A 22598-nucleotide genomic window follows, 5' to 3' on the forward strand; every position below is an offset into this window, starting at 1 on the left:
TATAAATGACTTCAAAAATTTACAAAAGTGAAGAAGCTTCCATAAAGAAATTGTGCTCACAGTCTGATATAGGTCTTCGTCATCCTCTGAATTGACTCCTTGTTGCGTGATGCAGGTGTATTAGAAGCACAGAAAGGCTTTGCTGTTTTTAATATGAGAAGGAAGTAGTATTCATTACAGTATACAACACTGAATTGCAGAGTTTAAAAATCATAATAAAAAAATTGTTACTCTTCGTTTGATTTATTTGAATAAAACTTATTTCTGGTTTACTTTATAAATAGATATTCCAGGCTAGCCCCTTTACTGTGTTTTCAGCTTTTTCAGATTTCCCTAGCAACACCTTTTCAGTAAGTTTCAATATTTTCAGTCTAGTTATCATCTGCTTTAGTCCTTAGTCAAATCTATTCTACATAAATATTGAGGACAGAAACTTGCCAGAATGGTGATCCATTGAGTCTGGTATTCCAATTCTGGCATTAGCCAGTAGGAGATGATATGCAGAAGGAGTAAATTTCTGCAGCAGCAAATCTGGCTTTCATATCATGATGGTCTCATCACAATTTCTGGTAGTTCCTGCTAAGCCTTCTTGCCCTGATGAACGGTTATCCCTTGAATGGACTAGGAAAAATACTTCTTTACTGTACTCCATGTTTGGGACCCCTTCTGTCTATCCCTGTTTTTTGCATTGATGGAACTGTTGAGTGCTTCATGTTCAATGGTTAATTTGGAGTTTTTCTTCTTCACTCTTGATTAGGCCAATAAAGTTAAGACAAATTAAAAAAAGAAGGTGTGTGTGAGACCTACCACAGAAGACTACATTCAGCATAATAGTTTTCCTTGGTCTTTGTTTCTGGGCATTGTCAGGTTCATATCTCTTTCTCCTTTGGTTTCCTGGTGGCTTGGTTTCTGAAGTTACTGCTCTGTAGGAGATTGATTGCCATACCACAGGCTTGTTTGGTTGAATAAATAACCAGATTACATCAATTTTTGGTCATTCAGCATTTGAGCTGCATATCTATGCATCATGTATAGATATACATCATGTAGAATCTAGAAATAGGAGTAATTTGTAAATAATTTTTGTTTTTCTTTTGTTTCTGGAAAGCAGGATCAGCAGAAGTCATCATTCACCTCAACTCTGTCAAGTGAAGCATCTTGTTCTCTCTCCTCTCCTGAAAGCACTTTCAATTCCCAAGAATCGTCATCTTCCTTGACATCCAAAGTGGTTTGTTCCGAGAGGCAGTCCTGGCTTGACCTGGTGAACAGCTCTGCCACGGAAGAGGGTGACCAGCCTTTAACGTTCTGCGTACAGATTCATTCCGACGAGGCGCCAGAAGTGGTCTGTGCAGATGCAGCAGAAAGCCAGGAAGTCCGGCTTTCCGAACCCAACGGTGGATCCCAAACCTCTTACTTAAGTGCAGATACACATTGTCTGGCTGTGCCAGATGCAACTGGACAGCGATCACTAGCCAGAGGTGAGCTAATGAGAAAGGAGACTTTTGCTGCAGAGTTATACAATAGAAGAGTTACGGGTTTCCTTGACTTCCTTCCCCCCTTCCTTCCTTCCTTCATATTCTTTACTGAAGAGTTTTCCACACTGACACATCATTTATAACATTTAAATTATTGCACATTAAATATATAACCTAGTATTTGATTTGTAGGTACCTTTACAACTTTTCTCAAATTGTGTCTATATGTTAGACCATAACCTCTGTGTATAAATTTAGCATAGACATAATTTTATTAACAGTCTTTATGTCAATGGATATCTTTTATTAGTCAGGATTGAATCAAATGTTAACAAAACGTGTCACAGAATGGACACTGTAACAAAACTGTAATATGTAGGGAACAGTGAACTTAGGAACAGTGAACATAGGGTTAAGTCAGTCCAATTATACAAATCTGTGCTATTGCATTTATTCAAAGTACGTACTCCCTATTTGCTTCATTAAGCTTCATTGTAATCAAGAGAAAACAACTGAAATCCTGAATCAGAAAGTCTATTAAGACTGGATTTTGTTTAAGCAAATAGGGGTCTGCACAGTATCCTCCTACTGAAATTTACTGCTAATTGAAAAAGGTGGCATGGTTCCAGAATTTGGTCATTGTTACTGTTTGTAACTCTCCTGTGCAGCCAGGAAATATCTCCTGCCTTTTGAGCAAAGCGTCTTCTTTCTGAATTAAAAGCAGTTAAAGCCTAAGAGTTGTTCCTGGTATACAGTTCTGAGTAGAGAGGTAGTACATAAGGGAACAGCAACATTCCAGTGCCTCAGCTCTTCCCATGATTCCAAATCCTTGTAAAGATATGCAGTGAGTACTTTGTTGCTGAAAGAGAAGGGTTGTCTCAGCACAATGCAAAAGAAAGGTGCATCTAAGAGCTTAGACTGAAAGTAATGCAGTGGTGGAAAGAAACAACATTGGAGTTGTTGGGAAATCAGGACATTTCTCTGTAGGTGAACTTGATACTGAAAGATGATACTATGAGTCACATTAGTTACTTGGTCAGTCCCCTGTTTTACAAATATTGACCCTTAGCTGACACCCCTTCATGTTGTCATACCTTTTCTGATTTTACATGAAAAAAAAGACATTAAGAAAAGTAAAGTTTTCATCAAAAGTGAAATTAACTCCATGTTTTATGCTCACCTACCTTATCCACTTAGTAGGCTTTTCTGCTAGAAAATTCAGCAACAATGAAGAGCAGAAAGAATTAAAATCCAGAGTGAGCATATGTGCTGTTTCTATGTATTGAAAAAGAGTGCTGTGCTTTGAGTTACTGTGTAATCTAATTCCCCTAATTCTGGCTTTTCAAGTTGTGAAAAGGCTGGAGCTGGCAGTAATGGAGTCCCTAATGAAAAAGTCACAAAGACATATTAAATATATTGCTTTCTGTAATTTTACCTTCTGAGTTAAATTTGATAAAGTAATCTCTTTGGAAAACATTATTAGGGATATTCAAATGGATTGTTGGAATGTAGGACATAAATGGCATAGTGGCTTATAGATCCTGTTGACAAAGATTCAGTGGTTGCTCTTCAGAAATCTAAACTTTTGCTTAGAATATATTCCTCTGATATTGTCAGAAATTCTGCAATAATGTGTAAGTTATTGCTTTCCATTGTAATGTAAGGGTGACAAATACTTTTATGGATGTCATAGAATATGCATGATCATAATCACTTTCATAATCACTTAAATAAGTTTGATAGGCTAAATCACACTAACCAAATGTAAATCAAGGCACATTTTGGTATGCTCCTGCAGTGTACCAGATGGTTTAATTTTGATAAGATTATTTCTGGGGAAATGAATTCTTCTGTTGCTCACTGCTTAGCTGATGGGCAAGCCTGATGGCAGAACACAGAACACTTCTGTCCAAGCCACAGTGGTGATCACTGACAGAATTCCGCAAATAGATCATTCCACCAAGACAGTCACTATGGAAACTGTATACCCTCACATTCTTGTCAGCATCATAACCCATTGCTGACCAAGTAAACTTAGACCAGACTCAGGTCTGTCTCTCCTTTATCAGTCTGCATATTTATGGGCTGGGTGTGGAGAGTGCTGCTGTGTGGGGCCCTCCCCTGCAGTGGTCACTGAAACATTAAGGAAATATTTTGCAAGGAGATTAAGCTACTTCAATTTTAGCATGAAGTAGAAAAAGAAGGATTAATGTAAAATAACATTTCAGCTTCAAATGAAAATTATCAAAAAGGATGCAATTCTGGCTCTGTGGCTCATCCCCCAAGAATTTCTCTCTCCAGCTAATTGATAAGCACTCACAGAAATACTGTAAGATGAATTCAAGTTGTTGAATAAAATCCATCTGCAAATTCTCCTGATTTGCAATAGCTGGTAAGAACACCCTTATAATCTGATGCAAAACAAGAAGGCATACCTCAGTGCAGTGGGTATTATTTGCTTTACAGTGCTTCTGAATAGTGTGTTTCTGACATGTTTCAGAGTTATGAGACTGCATCCAGGAGGAGGCAAGTCTGTCTTTTGCCCACAAGTGTCCTGAAAGCACATGTTTCCTGTGTGTAAAGATGGCCGTGCTGTCATCAGAATAGCTATGATCTTTGATAGCCTTTAATCCCAGTCCCCCACAGAACCTACGGGTGTGTCTGTGCTCCCTCTTTCTCCTGGGGAGGATAAAAAACCCCTGCCACACTGTTTTCTGGCCACATTCTTCAAGGTAATTCTTCAAGGTAAAACCACAAGTTGAATTTTTGGTTGTAGCTGATAAGAGCCTAGAGTTGAGGTGAAAATTTTCTAGAACTGAAGAGCACTTTTGCTGGACAAAGTCTAGAAATGGAGACCAATGTGAGAAAAGTTGGTACCTAAAAGGAAGAAAGAGTAGTTGTGGTTTTGTGGGAAGAGCTTACCATGAAAAAGTACAAAAACAGTGAAGAAACCTTAGTGATGAGTTAAACAATGGAAGAAATATTTTTTCAGAAATAAATAAATGAATCTCCATAAGAAAAGCTACAGATTCAACTAAATGATGATGGATTATTTTTTCTACAGAAATTATTTAATGAACTCCACTAAGCAACTGTGAGTGTCTGGTGCAAGGAGCCATAACACATGATATTTTAACAATCTTTCCAACCACTCTTAGCAGCGTTATGAACTTTGTCAGCATTAACTCTCTGCACCAGTTACTGGGGAGATGTTACATACCAGAGAGTGATACAAAGAGGGGAGTTAATAATTTTTCTCTTTTGAAAGGAGACCAACATTATGCATTAATTTACTTTTTGGGAATATTTGAGACTTTGCTACACGCAGAGTAACAAAGGATTCTAAACTGCTTGTGATGCAAAGAAACTGAAAGGTAAACAAGAAACAGCTGAGAATACAAGCAGCTGTCTGACTACGTGCACTGTATCTAGAAGCTGGCCTTGGCCCCTCCAGGATGGCTAGACATGCTCTCCAGCCAAACTCCATCCTTTGTATTTCTTCTGGCAACCACTGGAAGAAAAAGTATATGACCCTGACACACCACCATTACGATCAAAAACCTCAACAGCTAAAGGAAGCCACAGGAACTAAGAGGTTCTACAAGAAACTAGGAATGTGTCTTCCTATTTATTTAGGGATTTATAGCAGTAAGATCCTTCTTCCCTGCATTTTCTGAGGGTTTCATGATTGTATTAACTTAATGTACATTGGCAAGGCATTCCTATTTTATCACTTCTGGTTTATTTTACCTTAGCTCACAGTAGCTGTGGAAGATCTGGTGTGTGGTGATATTTTTGAACCTGGACAGCTTTTCAAATACCTCTTAGATTTTATCTGGGTTGGTTTTGTGGAAAGGAGCTGGTTAAATAGGAGCTGGATTCATTCAATTCCTTCTGTTCTCACGACTGACATCCTCTTCCTCTCTGGAGTCTGCCTGTGCCAGTAATAGCCAGAACAGATCCTCTGGTGTGCGCTGGCCCCTTTGTTCCTTCTGCAAAAGTTATAGAAAATAGCTAGATCATGGCTGAGACTAGATGAGAAATGTGCTTATGATGGGAACAACTATGTAGAGAAACAACTTGAATAATTATTTTGTTTCTCATCAAAAAAGCTTTAGAAAGTGAAAACTATGGTGCTATGATTTTCTGAACCTTCTGAAAAAGAAGGTTATTTATGTTGTTATTTATGTTTATTAAAATTCCATCCCTCACTGCTGAGTCCACTATACTGTCAGACAACAGCATCTAATTGTGGTATAGTTTTCCTATTATTTTTTTCCAATCTTTCCTCTCTTTGTTCTGCATTTGCCAGTGAGAAGTTTGCCTGAGTTATGTTCACCTAATTGAATTTTTTTCTGTCTTTTCTGTTCCATAATTATGTGGGAAATGTGATTTCCCTGAGGTGACTTCATATTCCCATCGAAAAGTCTGGTACCACTGTGGAGAAGGGCTAGGGGGTGGATAGGTAGGTAGGGGCAAAAATTGTCTATGACTTTTTACCCTCTGCTCTTTTCAGCCTTGGGTGTATGTGTTCTCTCGACTGGTGTAAAAAATTTTAGCGGAATCAGAAACAGAGGTGCTGGCAAAGCTACAAGATGCTCATAAGAGTAGCAAGAACAGGAGGAAGAAGCAGAGTTTTTTCCCTGGGATTAATACACAACTGGGGGCCTGTGAGATCTCAGTTACAAAATGGGAGAACAAATATTTACATTTCAGATAAATTTAGTCAGATACGTTCTGTTGGAGGTGGTTTTCAATGCAAAATGCTCTTTCTGCCAAACATTTCCAATTTCTTTATCTTTACTACAGGGAAACAATCAGCTTTATTTTTCACAGATGCTTTTTGAAAGTTCTGGATAATTTCACTTATGTAGGCCTAAAGAACATTAAAGTTGAGATTTCAGACAGGCTCCTGTACTGCTCCAGGATGGGGAGTCTCAAAATGTCTCCAGCCTCTGGCAAGTTGGCTGACAGGGGAGCGGAAGCTGGAAATTGAGGAGGTGAAGAATAGACATGTTGAACCTCTGGGAGGTTGTTCTTGTCTGTGATACCTCCTGTTAGAGGGAAAATCCAGATAAATGGCATCAAGCCTCAGAATTGTGTTTTTAGTTCCCCTAAATCAGAATTTTTCAGTTCCTCTATTAACTCTCCCCCTTTCAGATTTACAGCATCAATCTAATGCATTCAGTGGCAGCTTCAAGCCTGCCAAATGTGGGCTTTTCTTTCTGAAGTTGGCTCTGGGATACTCAGGATGCTGAAGGTAAAATTCCAGATAGGTAACAGATAGTCTGGCCTCAGTTCATAGAAGTTTATTGGCAGACATATCCTTTGTCAACACCAACAGTGTTCTACACAAACATACAATATTAGGATGCTCTCTTATTTTTTAACTGTAGTTGAAATTCATCAAAGATGGAGACAAAAGTGCTGTGGAACTCATACCTGGCTCTATACAACCTGTAAGTTCCACTCACCCTTGTTTTTCAGTAGTTTGCTGAAATTCCATTTAGTCCTTTATCCACCTGATATGAAGAATCTTTCCTTTCCCTTTGAAATTACCTGATCCTGATTAATCCCTTGGAGGATGAGAACGGTGAAAGAATAAGAAATAGAAAAGGAGTTTCAGGTAGAAGTCTTGAAAGTCTGCAGGAGTTGAGTACATTTTGCTGGACAAGTGCATCATCTGGGAGCCTTCTCCTGGGTTTTGTTGACTTTGGCTCCATCTTTCTCTGTGCTGAATGTTACTGTGCGCTTACAGTTTCCCACAAGTGCATGGAAGATATCAGATTATTTAGCATGAAAGAAGCATGATCAGTGAGGGTGTTTTCTCAGGCTTGTTGGTTTGTAACCCTCTTAGGATACTGAGGAAGTTCATGAGTTAACCTCAAAAGGTGTCTGGAGCAGGGACCTTAAGTCCCCTCTGGGTTGACTTTGTGTAAAAGTTGCTGAGCAGGATTGAAGCAACTTTTTTTCCTTTTTTACACAGCCTTTCTTGGATAGCTGATAAAAATCAATTTGTCTCTCAAAGTATTACTGTGCACAGTCCTGGTGGGTGATGTCTACAGCAGAGTTGAGACAGACCTGTGCAGAAGCTGGCTAATGAAACAAACAGCTGCTTCATCCCAAGAAAGTAGGCAGGAAACTAGTTATTGCAAGCCCCATGGCATGTACCAACAGCTTTCAGGAAATACTATTGCTGTGTATTATGCCTTACACTTCCATTTTTTTTTTCTGTTTCCTGCATCTAGTTAAATATACAACAGTTCTCCTTTTCCTCCCTCAGCAATGTACCAATGTTAGAAGTTATATTTAGTTTTTGTAAATTACAGTAGGCTTTTTATAATCACACAGTAGTGAAGAATAGGCCAGAAACACAGTGAAGGCAAATATTTGCAGCATATCATAAACCTTTCTCGTAACCTAAATATTTAGAAAGAACAGAGATGTAGGAGGATGCTGTACTTTATAAAACATGGGAAAGATAAGAAGCAGCCTCCTTAGCATGCTGACATATTGCAGAATTCTTTTCACAGCAGCATGAGTGAGCAGAAGGACTTGTTCCTTTTGTTCAGGATATATTTGCTGACTGTAGATGATTTAGAAAAGTAAATGTTTAACTTTAAAAGAAAAAAGTGCCAAGCCAGTTTGATGGGAATAGGAAGGACTGCAGCTGAGAAGCACCAAAACCACTACCCCCAGTGATATAAAACCAAGTGTTATCCAAAGTGGATCTTGAGGGATTCATTAGCACTCTGAAAAGAGCAATAGCTGTAAGATTTTCCTTTAGAGATGGCGGAAGCTGTGTGGACTGAAGGACAAGTGAGTTGCGCAGTCTGTTGCTAAAAATGGCCTTCTGCTAAAATACCCCTACATATGCCTGACACATTTTTAGTTTCCGTCTGTTCATTTTTAAGTTGTTTTATTCTGAGAAATGCCTTTGCTTCGATTTTCATTTTATTTTATGCTATTCTCAGTTGTTACTCACTTTTCCTTTTGTGTACTCTCTGTCTTGGAAGATGGTCCTGCAGCTTGGGAGCCAACAGAATTATTAAGGTGGAGATAATCAAGACTTTGTTGTGAGGCATTACAAGGAAATTCTTTGCTGCAATCTGTGAAACTCAGGGGCAAGACATTGGATACCCCAAGGGTTCTTGCTTTATCTGTTTTCTAGGGACTTTCTCTTGTGGCCCCTGAAATGTTTCTATGTTTCTTTTAATTGATCATTGTTTTAAACTCTGTTTTCAATGATTACAAAACCTGGTGATGAATCAGCACACCAAAGAGAATTTGCCCCCTGAGTTGCCACGTAGAAGCATAATTCACTGTGTGTAGCATGCAGGGAGGGGTGAATGGGTGTAGATGCTGTCAGAGTTGTTTCATTCAACATAGAGCTACTGCTAGTCCTTCAAATTCTGTGATCTATTCAGAGCATTAAAGCAGCACTCTATTAGTGGAGATACAGGCTCACATCTGTTTGCATCATTACCTGATTCTTAACAACATGTGAGTTTGGAAGTATGTCTTTCTCATAGGCATTATTACCCTAGAAATTACCCTAATTGCCTTTAGTTTTAACTCTAATACAATTATTTTTTGAGTTGGTTGAGAGCCTTCCTGATGGCTAAACATCACTTTTCTGTTATCAGCTGCCACATTCATGTTCTCGTACCCAATTTATTCTTTTCTTTGCAGACCAGGAAAAGTGTGATGATGATGATGAGATGGAGCGACTTTACAAGTCATTGGAGCAAGCAAGCCTGTCTCCCATTGGTGATCGTCGACTGTCAACTAAGAAGGAGCTTAGGAAGTCATTTATCAAGCGCAGCAAAAACCCCTCCATTAATGAGAAACTCCACAAAATTCGAATGCTAAACAGTACATTAAAGGTGAGTTTGTAGATCTTGCCAAGGAAAAGCCTGAGGGAAAAAACAGTTTGGCTAAAAAAAAAAAAGCAGTATAGACTTCAGCCAAACTCTAATTACATATTTACTGAAAGCCCCAGAGAATTCTGTTGAGATTTTGAATTCTTTTTTTTCTGCTTCATTGTGAACACTGATCTGTGTTATGTTGTTCAGCTTGAAGTGGAAGCAGAGGCAATAGCTCAGGAGGGACTCTTCTTGCAGAAGTTCCAGCCCATTTGGAAAATTTAATAAAGAAAACTCTTAGTTAACTGGAAAATTTGCAAGCTCAGCTAAATGCACTAAACAGGGGAGCCTTAAAAAAGGAAGAGCAGACAAAGTATGTTGATGATAAAGCACATGAAAATGACCCCGAGCCAAAAAAAGTTTTCCTTATGTGATTATCAGAGAATGTACAGGATGTGCCAAAGCTATTGTAAAGACCTCCTGTAACTAAAATATTTCTAATAACAAAAGCATCCTGCTTTTATGTTCGAAATATATCACGAACTGGAGGGGTACATGGGTTCAGGAGACATTCCATGAAAGGGCCGGTAAATCTGTCTGGAATATGGGAATTTATGTAGCGGTTTACTTGCCAGCATCAAGTGTCACGGGATTTCAAAGCCTGCTTCTGAATGGTACTGAGGGAAACAAAAAAGCTTAACCATAGCATTTATATTGTAAGGAGAAGACAGAATAAATGGAAACTTGGGGATTCACTTTTTTTTTTTCGTATGCGTTAGAAGCAGGAATTGAGTATCTTGTTTCAAATGGATGTATTTGGCTTCAGGCACTGTAAAATGGTTGTACTTGATGATCTTAGAGGTCATTTCTCCACAGCTGGAGAAATGCATGTAAAATGGTTGGACTTGATAATCTTAGAGGTCTTTTCCAACCTTAGCAATTCTATTATTCTAAAAATTTACCCTGCCAGTACAATCATTGGTTTGATTATTCGTTGCAATGGATTGCTTGGGTTTGGCACCTCAGCCTGTATTGAAATTCCTGAAAAGTAAAGGGAACTGGGAAGAGAGGCATCCTTCTTGGCTCTGTATGAGACCTGGTGAAGTCTTTCCTTAGTATTAAAGAGTTTTCAGAGATGTGGCAGTGACTACAGAAGTATTCATTTGCACTAGCAGTAAAGTGAGCCCCACACATAGCAGAAAGTTGGTTTAAAAAGTACACCTACTTCCTGCGATAAGAAGCTACATACAGAAACATTCTGCAAGGTTTTCCCTGACAGGACCCTCACTAATAAATCTAAGAACCAGGTAGTGCAAAATAGAGTTGCATTTTGTGGGACAGTCATTTTCATTGGTATGGAGCTGAATGGAAGCACTAATGTCAGACATGAGCAAGGAGGACAATGGTGCATTGATTTAGCATGGGAGTATTATATAAGTTGTGATTAACTTAGGCTTGTTTAACACTTGTATTTAATATGGAAAAATAAGATTTGGAGTGTTCATAACATATAAAATATGTTGATCTTTTTGGGTCTTGGGGTTTTTTTTTTGCTTTCTTCAAAATAAGAACCTGGAATATTGACAAGACAAATAAAAAAGCACAGACACTTTCTCATAGACACAAATAGAGCTCTCCACACAGCAGTATTTAAGTTAGCCTGTCTGAAAGTCAAGTGCCTGCAGTGGGAAAGTGCCATATTAATTACATCAGTGGCATTATGTGCTATTAGATTCAATTTTCTTAATGTAAGGCATAAGATAATTGGAAATGATCTACTGGAAATTTAAAAATCAGGATTTTTTAGATCCATATGTACTCTGCTTTAATTAAAACCCTGTTAGTTCCCTGTTAGTTTGAGAAGTGATTTATGCAAGTCTCAATGCAATTTTAATTTTAGACTTTTGACTCCATGTATTTAACAACAGATTAATGTTGCTGCCACAATATATCATTAACAAAACATGCTTTGAATACTTTGGAAGAGAGGAAAGCTGTGTGCAAATGCATCATAGTCTTAGTGAATGTGGGAAATAGTTTTAGTGCTACAAGAGAAATTCCATAGCATGAATTTTTGCTGCCAAGTTTGTCCAGTTGAAATACTCCTCTTCCTTCCACCTCCCTGTCTCCTCTCTTCTTCTCTTAAGCTACCTGAACATATCCCTGCATCAATGCCAGAAATCTTTAAAGAGCTGGCAGTGGGTCTTGAGGGTAGGACGTGTAAAATACAGTTGAAGGGCTTTTGGGTTTAGAAAGCAGCTAAGGCATGACAGAAATCAGAGCAGTTGAAGGTTCATCAGAGTAGCAGTGGGATATGGATGTAGAAACAGCTGATTGCTGCTATCAGAAGGTGAAATGAATGTGTGGGAGTACTTTAAAGTGTTTTCAAGGCAGCCCCCAGCACAGGTGTCCTTGGGTATGATGAATGGGTGGCAGCATGAGAAGATGGTTAGAACTATTCCATTGCTTTCACACACGGACTGCAGCGAGGGAGCCCAGCAAAAGTAGCTAAGTGTTGTTAGTGCAGCGTGGTGCCTCTGTTAATAAATTATGCCTGCTCACTGGGGCTTCTCTATCTTGTGGTCCATGGATAGGCAATATGGGCTGGAAAAGCAAAGTGGTTTGTTATGCCACAACATGTGAGGACATCAAAGAACATCAGTGTGTGGAAGGAGGGTGCAATGAAGACAGAGCCAGGCTATTTTCAGTGGTGCCCAGTGACAGGACCAGAAGTGGTGGCTTCAAACTGAAACACAGAAGATTTCCCCTGGATAGCAAGAAACACTGTGAGGGAGACCAAGCACAGGTTGTCCAGGGAAGCTGTTGAGTCTCTGTCCTTGGAGATATTCAAGACTCATCTGCACACAGTCCTTGGCAGCCTGCAGTAGGTGGCTCTGCTTGAGGAAGGGTTTTGCACCAAATGACTCCCAGAGGTCCCTTCCAAGCTCAACCATTCCGTAGTTCTGTGACACACAAAGTCTTGCTGTCCCTGCATCAGTCACTGCTCACATCTTACAAGTGAACCAGGGCAATGTATGGACTGAAGTGCTCTTGCCTAAAAGTAGATACTAGATTTATTAGCAGTAGCTGGTGGTAGATGGCAGACTCAGGTACTGTAGCCACTCTACTGACAGTGCACAAATTATACCCAAAATTGTGTTCAGTCCAGCTCCCAGAGAAGAGACATTTATTACAGGGAATAAGTGTTTTTTGAGAAAGTTTGAGCTGCTGTGAATTACAGAAATAAATGCTGTTGTGTCTCATTTCATGCAAGTACTGTCTTGTTGAGAGACAAAATAACAATGTGTAATTTTCACATGAATCTTCTCCCATCAAGTTTTGTTAAGAAGCCTATAAAAAATCTTGATGAAATCATAACTTGCCTTTAACTGGGAAGAATTTTTACTGTAGACATATCTTTGATGACCTACATGCTCTAAAAATGGGAACAAGCTGCCAGGAGGATGGCCATCTCCTTGTGACATGAATCTAATGTTCCCAGAATGTTTTTGTTAGGGACAATGGTCTTGACATTTTCTGTGGAAATAACCACTTGTTCTCTTCCTAGTGTAAGGAACATGACCTGGCCACAATTAACCAGTTGCTAGAGGACCCACAGTTGACAGCGGTGAAGTACAGAGAGTGGAGGAGCACAAACATCATGCTGGTCCAAGATATTTATCAGCAGCAGGAGGTCCAGGACATGTCCACAGAGAATAGTGAAGAGCAAGAAATGATTCCACGGCCAGTCACTGAAAGTGCTATTTGATCAATGGCACATGGCAAGATTTTTCTCCACGGGTCTTCACATACATGCAATTTAAGCTGCTGTATATTGAGGATTGTTTTTCGTGAGTGTGCTTCAAAAGGAAAACAACCCATTCTCCAAAGTGTTAAATGCTCCTGCAGAACTCATTTAATGTCAAATGAGCAAGTTCCCCAAACTTGCCCAAGTTGCCCTAAAACGCACGCCTGAATGTGGCCTGCATACATAAGAAGAATTTTTAACAAAGCAGCAAAGAAACGTTTTTCAGTTTTTGGAGAAAAAAATTATAAGTGTCCAGCTTCTGGAGGACACAGAACTATGTAATATGTACTGTATAAATATGAGATCCTTGGGATTTTTTTAACCATACAACTTACCATGAAATGAAGCTAAACTGATCCCAACAGGATGTAGTCTACTCTACCTTTTCACCCTCTAAGGTAACCTGATGTATACATTTTCATCTCTGTACCCATTTACTTTCACCACTCAACCAGTTTAAACAGAGACAAATGGAAAAGTAATTATGAAAGAGTTGATACTATAGACAGCTGCCAGGCACCCAGTTTGGGCTCTGCCTGATATTTTATGAGTTTCAAATTTATTTATGGTCCAGACCAAGAAGGTACTGTCTTTCTACATGAAGAAGAGGTCTCTAAGTTTTTGCTAACATGTAATTTACTCTTCAGGGGAACAAGATTCAACTTTTCTTATGGGCTTTTCAGAATTCCTTGGAAGATTATGTTCTTCTTTCTTATTTTTGACAATTGGGTGTATATAAGGTACAAGTTCATCCCAGAGTCCAACTTAAGGAAGATGATCATATTCACAAGCCAGAAGCTAAATGACTCAACTCCTAATGTGGACCTGGAAGTGTAAAACAAAGCTGCAAATATTTTTGTAAATATATGTAATTATATGACTTACATGAATGTGACTATGTACTGTATAGACGTTTTATTTATATATTTATATATGCTGAATTTCCTAATATAAATAGGCACATGTGGACCAAGCCCACCCAGCTGTGAGTGCTTACAGATTGACTTGAAATGCCTCTTTATTTTGTGTTCCATTATAGATCACAGTAATGTCTCTGCAGCTGAGACTACCCTGAGGCATATGCTGTGACTTTTTCTTCTGCTTTTCTAGCTTTGAGTTTTAGATGAAGAAAATCTGTACAACTTAGGGCCTGAAAGAAGTTTTCTAGAGAGTTTCAAGATTTCCCTTTGGGGGAAGAAAATAAGAGGTTTTGCTGCAGGATCATGATTTTTTGGCTTCATTTTCCTCAGTACAAAATTTTGGTCTTTTGCCTTCCTCTCTTTTGCAGGATAAATAATTTTGCAGAGTGCTGAATTTTGAAAAGCAAGACAGTCCACCATTCCCAAATTAATGTCACTATAGGAACTGTGACAATCTGCACTTGTGTTGCTATTTCATAAAAATATTCCATGTTATTATTTTTCAATACAGTATATCTTTTAAAGCAAAATACACCATAGAGATGCAGCCACATTAATCTCTCTTTATACATTTTATCTTTTATCATAGCTTGATTGAGAAAACACAAGATAATGGTGTTAGTGGGAAATATGAAATCTTTTCCACCTGTGTAGTGATTTATTTGACTGTTGATACTGCATTTTTAATACTTAGCAGCTTTTCTTTTAAAATAGAGGCAAGGAAATAGATTAAAATTACTAAATGGGGAAGCAGACACCAAACCCTGGATGGTTAAAAAGCTATTCTTTTCAGGAAATAATCATATGAACGGTGATTTTATCACTTTACTAATTCTATCTAGAAGTTAAGCAAGATAAATACCTGGTACAATTTGGTTTGGAGTAATTGCATCTGAAAAATGGAGCCCATTTTTAGGTTGGTTCGTTTGTTCTTCTTTTTGTGGTTTTTTTTTCTTTTTTTTTTTTTTATGATTCTTCCACCATTCCCATTGAAATGCTGTCAATTAACTGCTGAGAGTATCCTAAAGATTAGGAGTGTAGGGATTAATCTGCTTGGCCCATTTAATTTTTAACTACCTGGTGCTAAGTAATGGATAAATATTGGAGGACAAATTGTGTGTAGATTTTCTATCACACAGGTGAGTTTCTCATGAAACAAAGCAGGAAAACACCATTTTCCTTCAAAATCATCTTCACTTAGATGCTGAAAAGCAGCATATGCTTAAATGGCCTGTTGAGCTGGGCCAGACAAGTCAGTGCCTTGCAGTTCTGAGCAAAGCCTGAGTCAACTCCATTTGCTGAATTAGATTTGCTGAAATCAAAGAAAAGCCTATGTGGCCTGCACATGCTGAGTTGACTCTTTTCACACTGCACTTGTGTAAGCATAGAAAAAACAGCTTTCCCAAATCTAGAGACAAAGAGATGCCTTTGGACTGCCCAAACTCTGCTATTGGTTTTGACAGATTATATAGCCTGAAATTGCTTTTAAATTACTCTCTTTCAGATGGTCAGTAGTTTTGGAGACCTACTGATCATGGGTCCTATCACCACTTAGAAAAGAACAAAAAGTTCTTGAATGGGGTTACTTTAATTCCAGTTATAACTTTAACAAATTTCTTTGTTCAGGAAAACAAATGTATGGGTTTATGCAAGTACTGTGCAGGAAGACTAACTCCACTCTCTTCAGCTACTACTTGGACTCAAAATAATGGAAAGCATGGAAAATGCAAAGTGAAAATTGCAGTGAAACAGGATTAATTTTCTGGCATTGCTAATTACTGTGACAGTTTTTGCCTGGGTTTATCACAAGGGGCTGCCCAGCAGCATGAAAGCCATAATCAGAGACAGAATTACGCACAAGCTGTGACAGCTACAGCGGGGAACCTCCTCAACAGGAGACATTTGGACAAGTCTGTGCTCTGCTCAGTGATGCTTGGAGTAACTGGTATTTCTTGGCCCGGATTTGGAAGACCTGCACTATTGACTCATAGCACAGGGAGCTGTGCATCCCTAGTGTGTGAATGTCAAGAAGTCTTCAGCCATCTGCCTCAAGGGACATGTTTTATATACATTTTTGGGAGAAAGTATGTGTGTGTGGAATATGTGCACATGCACAGTTTTTATTCTGTCAGTAAAGCCAGCTGGTGCAGAAAGTCCAGCAATGGAGATTTTGGAATTCCTGATAACAATCTAATTTCAACTGTTTCTGCAGATTTTCTGGAAATTGAATCTCTCTGTTCTGCTAGTGTACATCTCATGAGATACCAGAATGAGGTGGGATCACATTTCCTTTCCTATGATGGAAGAGATTTCACGTGGGAATTGTGAATATTTTTACATCTAGCTCTGATGATTCAATCAACACTAGGGTTTCACCTTGTCATGGTTTTAAGTGCAGCTGGAGATGAAACACCATGCAGTTGCTTGCTCAGTCCCTCTCTCTTTTCCTTCCCCATCCCTATGTAGTGGGGAGTAGAATTGAAATAAAAATTGTAGGCAGAGACAAGAAAGGTTTTATAATTTAAAATAAAGTAAAATACAACAGTAATGGTAAATAATGATAATGATAAAAAGGAAAGAAACCAAAGCAAATGACATACAATGCAATTGCTCACACTCATTGACCTCCCAGACCCCTCTTCCCAAACCCAGATCAGGCCCCCCTCACATGTAGCTCCCCTCAGTTTATTTACTCGGTATGGCATTTAAAACTCTGTGGAAATTCAGAATTTAAAATTATTTCTAAATTTGAAAAATTATGGGTGTGTTACATCTATTATGAGAGCCTATAAGCTTACATGTCTCTTACAGATTTAATATGAAAAACCTGCATTTTTAAACTTTTCAAGTAGCAAAGGAGGCCATGAAAGCATGCTTTTATGAGGGGAACTCCATGTACTGTGATTGGGTTTTGGGCTTTGGCCCTTTTTTCACTGTTTTGCTTGTTTGGTCATACAAAAGTAGCCAATTGTAACCAATTGTACCCAAGTGAGGGCCTGAGTTTACTTCACGTATATGAGATGTGTCTTTCTGCTAACAGGAAGCCAAAGTGGTTTTCTTGTAGTAGTACAGCCCAAGTGGAATTTCCTGTTTTGTGTGGAGCATTCAAAGCAGCAGACATTTTAAGATGTCAGTGAGCATTTCCTTGATGCTTGGAGATTCATCCCATTTTGGTTTACTTCAAGCTTCAACATTATTGCATTTCAAAAAAACTGCCTTCATTCTGAACTGAAACAAAATTTGAGGTGGAAAAAGGAAAATAGAACAGAAAAAAGCTTGGAGCTAAAATCATGCTGAAATTCACATCTCTGCATAGGGTAGTAGGAGCTGAGCTTGCCAAAAGCTAAGCATTTCAACATCGAAAAAAAATTGTAAGGTGTTGAAAAGAGTAGTACATTCCTTGAAATTTGCTATGGGAGAAGTTCCAAGACCTGTCTGCTCGGGAAAAATGACTATTTTCCTAATTTATTTCCTCCTGATAAAAATCCAGAGGGAGTGGTTTATAAGATGGCTGCAAGTTAAAGATGAAAGATGCATGGAATTCACTGATAGCTCAACAACCTTGATATATGATCTGGAACTGGTTGACTTTAGTTGACTCAGCTTGTAACACTCAGCCTGTAAAATCCATTTCTTTGGGAAATCATTGTAGCTACCAGTGTCTGAGGCTTATGCACCCCATCTGGTCCACATGAGGTCCATTTTGAAGATGTAAGTGAATGGCCTTTAAATAGGGCAAATAGTTTGTGTCATCACACCATAGCTTAGGAACCACTCCCTGTGTCCTAGAAGCCTTAAGACCTGCCCAGGTTATTCGGACTCTTGAAGCTGCTTATGGCAGTATTGTCTTCTCCCAACTAAAAATAAAAAGAGGATATGAAAGCACATCTCCCACTCCTACATGGAAAAAAAAAAACAAACTAGCACTAGTCTGGCAGAAATTAAAGTAAGTACCTTATTTAGGAGTGTTTACCAAAATAAGTCACCTGGTGAAAAGCCATTTGTGCATACAAATAGCAGTGCTCTTGTGCCAAGCTTTCAGTGCTGAGGACTGGCCCAAAGGAAGAATGGATGTGTCTATCCCACTGCGCTCTGTGTAGAGAGGAAAAGTCATGCACAGAAGAAGATTTACAAGGACTTCTCTCAGGCAGTGCCAGGGCCTGCAGCACCACGAAAGCACATGGGATTCAAATTCAGTATTTTATCTGCTCAGTCTTTTTTTCTTTAATTATTCTTCACTAGTTTAAAACTCACAGCACAATGTTGCACTCAGCGCTGCCTTTTTACTGCTTGTTGCCTACACGTGTGAGTTGATTTTCATGGAATGATACACACATCTTGCAGAATGAGAGCCTTATGTTTGCACTTGTCAATTAAACACTGAAATGAGAGAATATTTTGCTCAGCCTTTTTTTTCGTCTTATTTTCACTGCAGATTTTTCTGCTGTAAAAAGAAATAAATTTTTGCTGGTTCTTTAAGCAAGCAATTTCCCTGTGGGACTAATATTATTACTAAGTTGTATAATGTGAAACCAAGAAGAGACAATGAATAGTTTGACTGGAGAATGCCTTCTACTGGTTTGCAATGTGATATTTGACACTGCCTTTAAATTAGTTAACTCTAACTCTTAATTAGTTATTTTAGGCACCCTTTAGGAAGACCAGTCTCTTCTGACAGATATGGAACATTACTAGGTTCTTTTAAGCTTGCAGACCAGCTTGCTTCAGTTAAAAGAAGATAAGTATTTTTGTCAAAAGGTTTTGTTTCAGTTTAGCTGGATAGGCCAGCCAGGTAGCAGAATGGTGAAAGTGTTTCCTAGGAAATGAGCTTGTCCTAAGGGCTCAGCTGAAAAAAGAATGTCCCTGTCTCTGTCCCCTCTCTTCCCCCTGCCTCCTCCATGCTCCCACTGCTTGCCTTGGGCTAATCAGCTCATCATTTGGCACCTCTGTCAGCTCAGCCAAGTCAGGCAGCAGGGAACAGACACAGCAAGCTGGATATTCATCTACAGTGATGGTAACTGCAATTGCCTTATGGAGAGGTGCAGTGCCTGGCAGAGTCCTCAGAAGGGATGCAGCTGCATTCTGTAGGCAGAAGGAAGTGGGAAAAGAGCTGTGTGAGTGGGAAGGGAGAGACTCTTTCCTTTCAGAATTAAAGCATTAGCTTGGCTCAGGTTCCCACAAAGTTATACCTTTGTTTCTATCAAGCAATGATTTCTCATTTTTCCCCTGCTAGACAGGGAGTGGTGAAGACAATCTGAAGAAACAGTTTTCATGTGATCTCAGCCTGTGCTCTTGCTTTCAGTGCCTAATGCACAGTCAAACATTTGGTTTCTGGGCCTGAAAACAAAACTCTACAAAAAGACATCCAATGACACCTTTCTTTAGGATCCTTCCTGGCATGCTTGCTGTGGGAATGCTGACAGGAAAGGCGCTGGGGCACCATATGTCTACCCTTATGCCTGCTGTAACACCTCACCTCACTGGCTTGGGCTGCCTCTTGTTTGGCTCTTGCTTTTGCTTTGCACCCTCTTGTGGTAGTACAAAACATCAGCTGTTCCAACGTTTTATAAAGGTATCGTTGAGTTGCTCATTATGATTTGGACATTTTTCTTTTGCCTGGTTAAAAAACCCTGTTGAGCTTCATTTGGCTTGCCTTCTGTGAGCTTGGGACGAGCATGATCACTGGCAACACAGAGGGCAAATGTTCCATCCCTGCATCTGACCCTATTTCATCACTACTTATTTTGGAAAGGCTCAGTCATCATTCTTCTTATTACTGTGGCTTTTTCTTATTGCTGGAAGAAAGTGCCTAGAGTCAGTGAGAAAGTTCCTGTATTATCTTCCTGTTCTCAAGAAATATCCTCGTTATCAGTAGGGGATGTTTCAAATTGTCTAACAGAAGCCTTGGCAGTACATGGGATACAGTGTACAGTGACAAACTTCTCTGTTATTTTGGTGGGGGAACTGTATCTTTCCCCTTTCCACTTCTTGGCAAAGTGCTTTCAGTCTTGGGCAGACAAACAAGTTCTTGTATTGCCGGTGAGAAAACTTCTGCAAGCGGCTCTCAGCGTGTTCCTGAAGGAGAAAACTGATCCCTCAGCACAGCCTGCTGGCTGCCGGCAGCACGACAAGCAAGGGGGGAAACCACAGGTTCGTATGTAAGAGGGGAAACAAAAAAGAAGAGGGTTTGCTGCAGGACCATGATTTTTTGGCTTCAGAATCCTCAGCACAAGGTTTTGGTTTTTGCCTTCCCCTCTTCCGCACCCACAGAAGTTTGTGATGGTCTCAGCCCACATTTGAGGAAGTTTTGCAGAGAGGTGACAGCATTTACAGCAAGTGTGGAAATGGGAGGTGCTGTCTGGGACACTGACCCTCTCCAGAGCTGAAACAGAAGCAGTAAAATGAAACCGAGGTCAGTCTGGAGATAGAGATGGTCTATGAGAAAGAGCAAAGGCAAACACAAATTAAAAAGAGCTGGTAAATTAGGGGATGTGGGAAAGGGGTAATTATTTTCTGATGAAAATAGATGGCATGGGATTACTGGAACACCTCAACTGGCCGTACAATGGATGGGGATGATTTTTAATATCTGGTTATTTAATATCCATGTATCTCATCCAGTAATTTATTGAAGCTGTTTTGTAGAGCACCCTAAAACTTGAGGGTTCAGATGTCAGAGATTTTCTTTGGTGTAAAATGCACTTAAGGACCACATTTATGTCCCTTGTGAAATGTTCTGTGCATGCCTGGTGAAACCCCAAAGCCACTGTCATGGTGTGTCACAAGAAAACAGCTGAAAAGTCAGAGGCGTTTCCAATGTCTTCAACCCTTGCATGTCCTGGTAATTGACATGCCTGCCTGTGCTCTTGCAGTCCTGTTGCTGAAGTAGAATCTTTGCTTCTAAGGTGCATTTTCCTAAATATTTTTTTTTTACAGACAATAAATTCAGTTCACCTTGGCTAGCATTTAAATTCATATGTTACAGCAGCTATGAAGATGACTCTGCTAGTGGTGTCATTTGCCTTGAAATTTGGAAATTTTTCTCTACAAATGTCAGGAGGAGCTCCAAATCAGATTTTATACTGTTGTAAAATACACATATCACCTTCCCAGATGATGTGATACTTCATCATGAGCATAATCTGTTTTTTGTGAAACAATTTTTTCTGTTCATCTTGCTGCTCATGACATGAGGCAACTCAGGCAGCTGTTTTGTTTCTGAAATGTGTTTTCTAACAGAAGAAAAAGAATGACTTATGATGCTGGTATTATTTGGAAGAAACAGATGAGAGCCTCAGGACTGAGGCAGCAAACAAAGCTCAGCACTTTGGAGACAGTGGCACAAATGACATCCTCAAAAGTGGTTGTGGGAATTTCACTCATTAAAGAGAGAAAGGAAGCATATCCCATAAGGAATCAGAGAAATGATGAAGGCAGAGTTTGTGTGACAGCACTGTTCACACAAAAAATCAGTGTGTGGAGTAAACTGTGGGAATAAAGATGCAGGAAGTTGTGGACAGGTGTAGGAGCACAGCTGCTTTGGAGGATTGTAGTGTGACCTGGTTGAACCACAGCCTGAGCAGGACTGGACAACACATCAGCTGACATCTGGAACTAGCTTAATGACACAAGGCAAGAGGATCTCATGGAGAGAAAAAACAGGTTGCAAAACTGCCTTAGTTCCCAAGTTGCATTTGTTCCATAGACACCACCTGGCAAGGTAAGCAGAGCATCAAGACCATGGTGAACCATGTCTTGATGTCAAGGATGGGAAGGTGACACGAGGAAAACCACAGTAAGTTCAGTTCCCAAAGACATATTTGCACGCACGAGGCAGCTGCAATAGGTCAGCGCCCTGGGCCTGAGCTTTGGAGTGTGGTCTGAACCATGATGCCACTTTTAACAATGTTCACAATTCATTTTCTTCAGCCTTCAGTCTTCCAGTGATTTTGTTGCTTTGGAAGATATGAAATTCTACTGTGTGGGTTTACACCTTCCCTGATATGCTATCTACCTCCTGGATAGGATACAGTGATAAATTCTGTTTACAGTTCAAGAAAGACATAGCTATCTCTGGGATCTTATGCCACCTGCAGCCTCCCAGAGTTTCACAGTAAAATGACTTTGGATGAGGATCTTTGAAACAATTTCATACTCCTACTTTTTCTGTTAAAATTTACAATTAACAGCAAAAAAAGAACTATACACATACCTGTATTCAGTTCTTAATGTAGCAGCCAATTAATTCCACTGCACCAAGCTCACCTTTGGCATTTCATTTTTTGAAGAAAGAGATTTAGTTTTTTCTTTGATTCATTGAAAGTTTTGGAATAATTTGTAGCTGTAGTATCAGGCTAAATTCTTAAGTGCTACATTAGTGAGGATTATAAAAGTAGCACAGATCAAGATGAAAGAGAGACATTTATTCTGTATTGCTCCAATTACTCCTTTCAAATCCAGCAGCAGCCTTTTCTGCAGCACATATCCACAGATTCACAGATGAAGGTGCTGGTATTTGTTGCAACAAAAC

At 39.4% G+C, this 22598-nt stretch overlaps 1 protein-coding gene across 4 annotated transcripts in view; it reads left to right on the forward strand.

The window, feature by feature from the left end:
* IPCEF1 (interaction protein for cytohesin exchange factors 1) overlaps nt 1-18462 on the forward strand; it is a 45611-nt gene extending 27149 nt beyond the window's left edge. For 3 of the 4 annotated variants that reach the window (XM_039707147.1, XM_039707150.1, XM_039707149.1), the window contains 3 exons: nt 1109-1478; nt 9168-9361; nt 12909-18462. In XM_039707147.1, the coding sequence (XP_039563081.1) occupies nt 1109-1478; nt 9168-9361; nt 12909-13109 (765 nt within the window). In that variant the 3' untranslated portion in view covers nt 13110-18462. The remainder of the gene's footprint in view (nt 1-1108; nt 1479-9167; nt 9362-12908) is intronic. The other variant, XM_039707148.1, reaches the window with a different exon arrangement.
* Nucleotides 18463-22598: the final 4136 nt, after the last annotated feature.

Source organism: Passer montanus, unplaced genomic scaffold (genome assembly GCF_014805655.1).
Source record: "Passer montanus isolate IOZ18808 unplaced genomic scaffold, ASM1480565v1 scaffold2, whole genome shotgun sequence".
Taxonomy (NCBI): domain Eukaryota; kingdom Metazoa; phylum Chordata; class Aves; order Passeriformes; family Passeridae; genus Passer; species Passer montanus.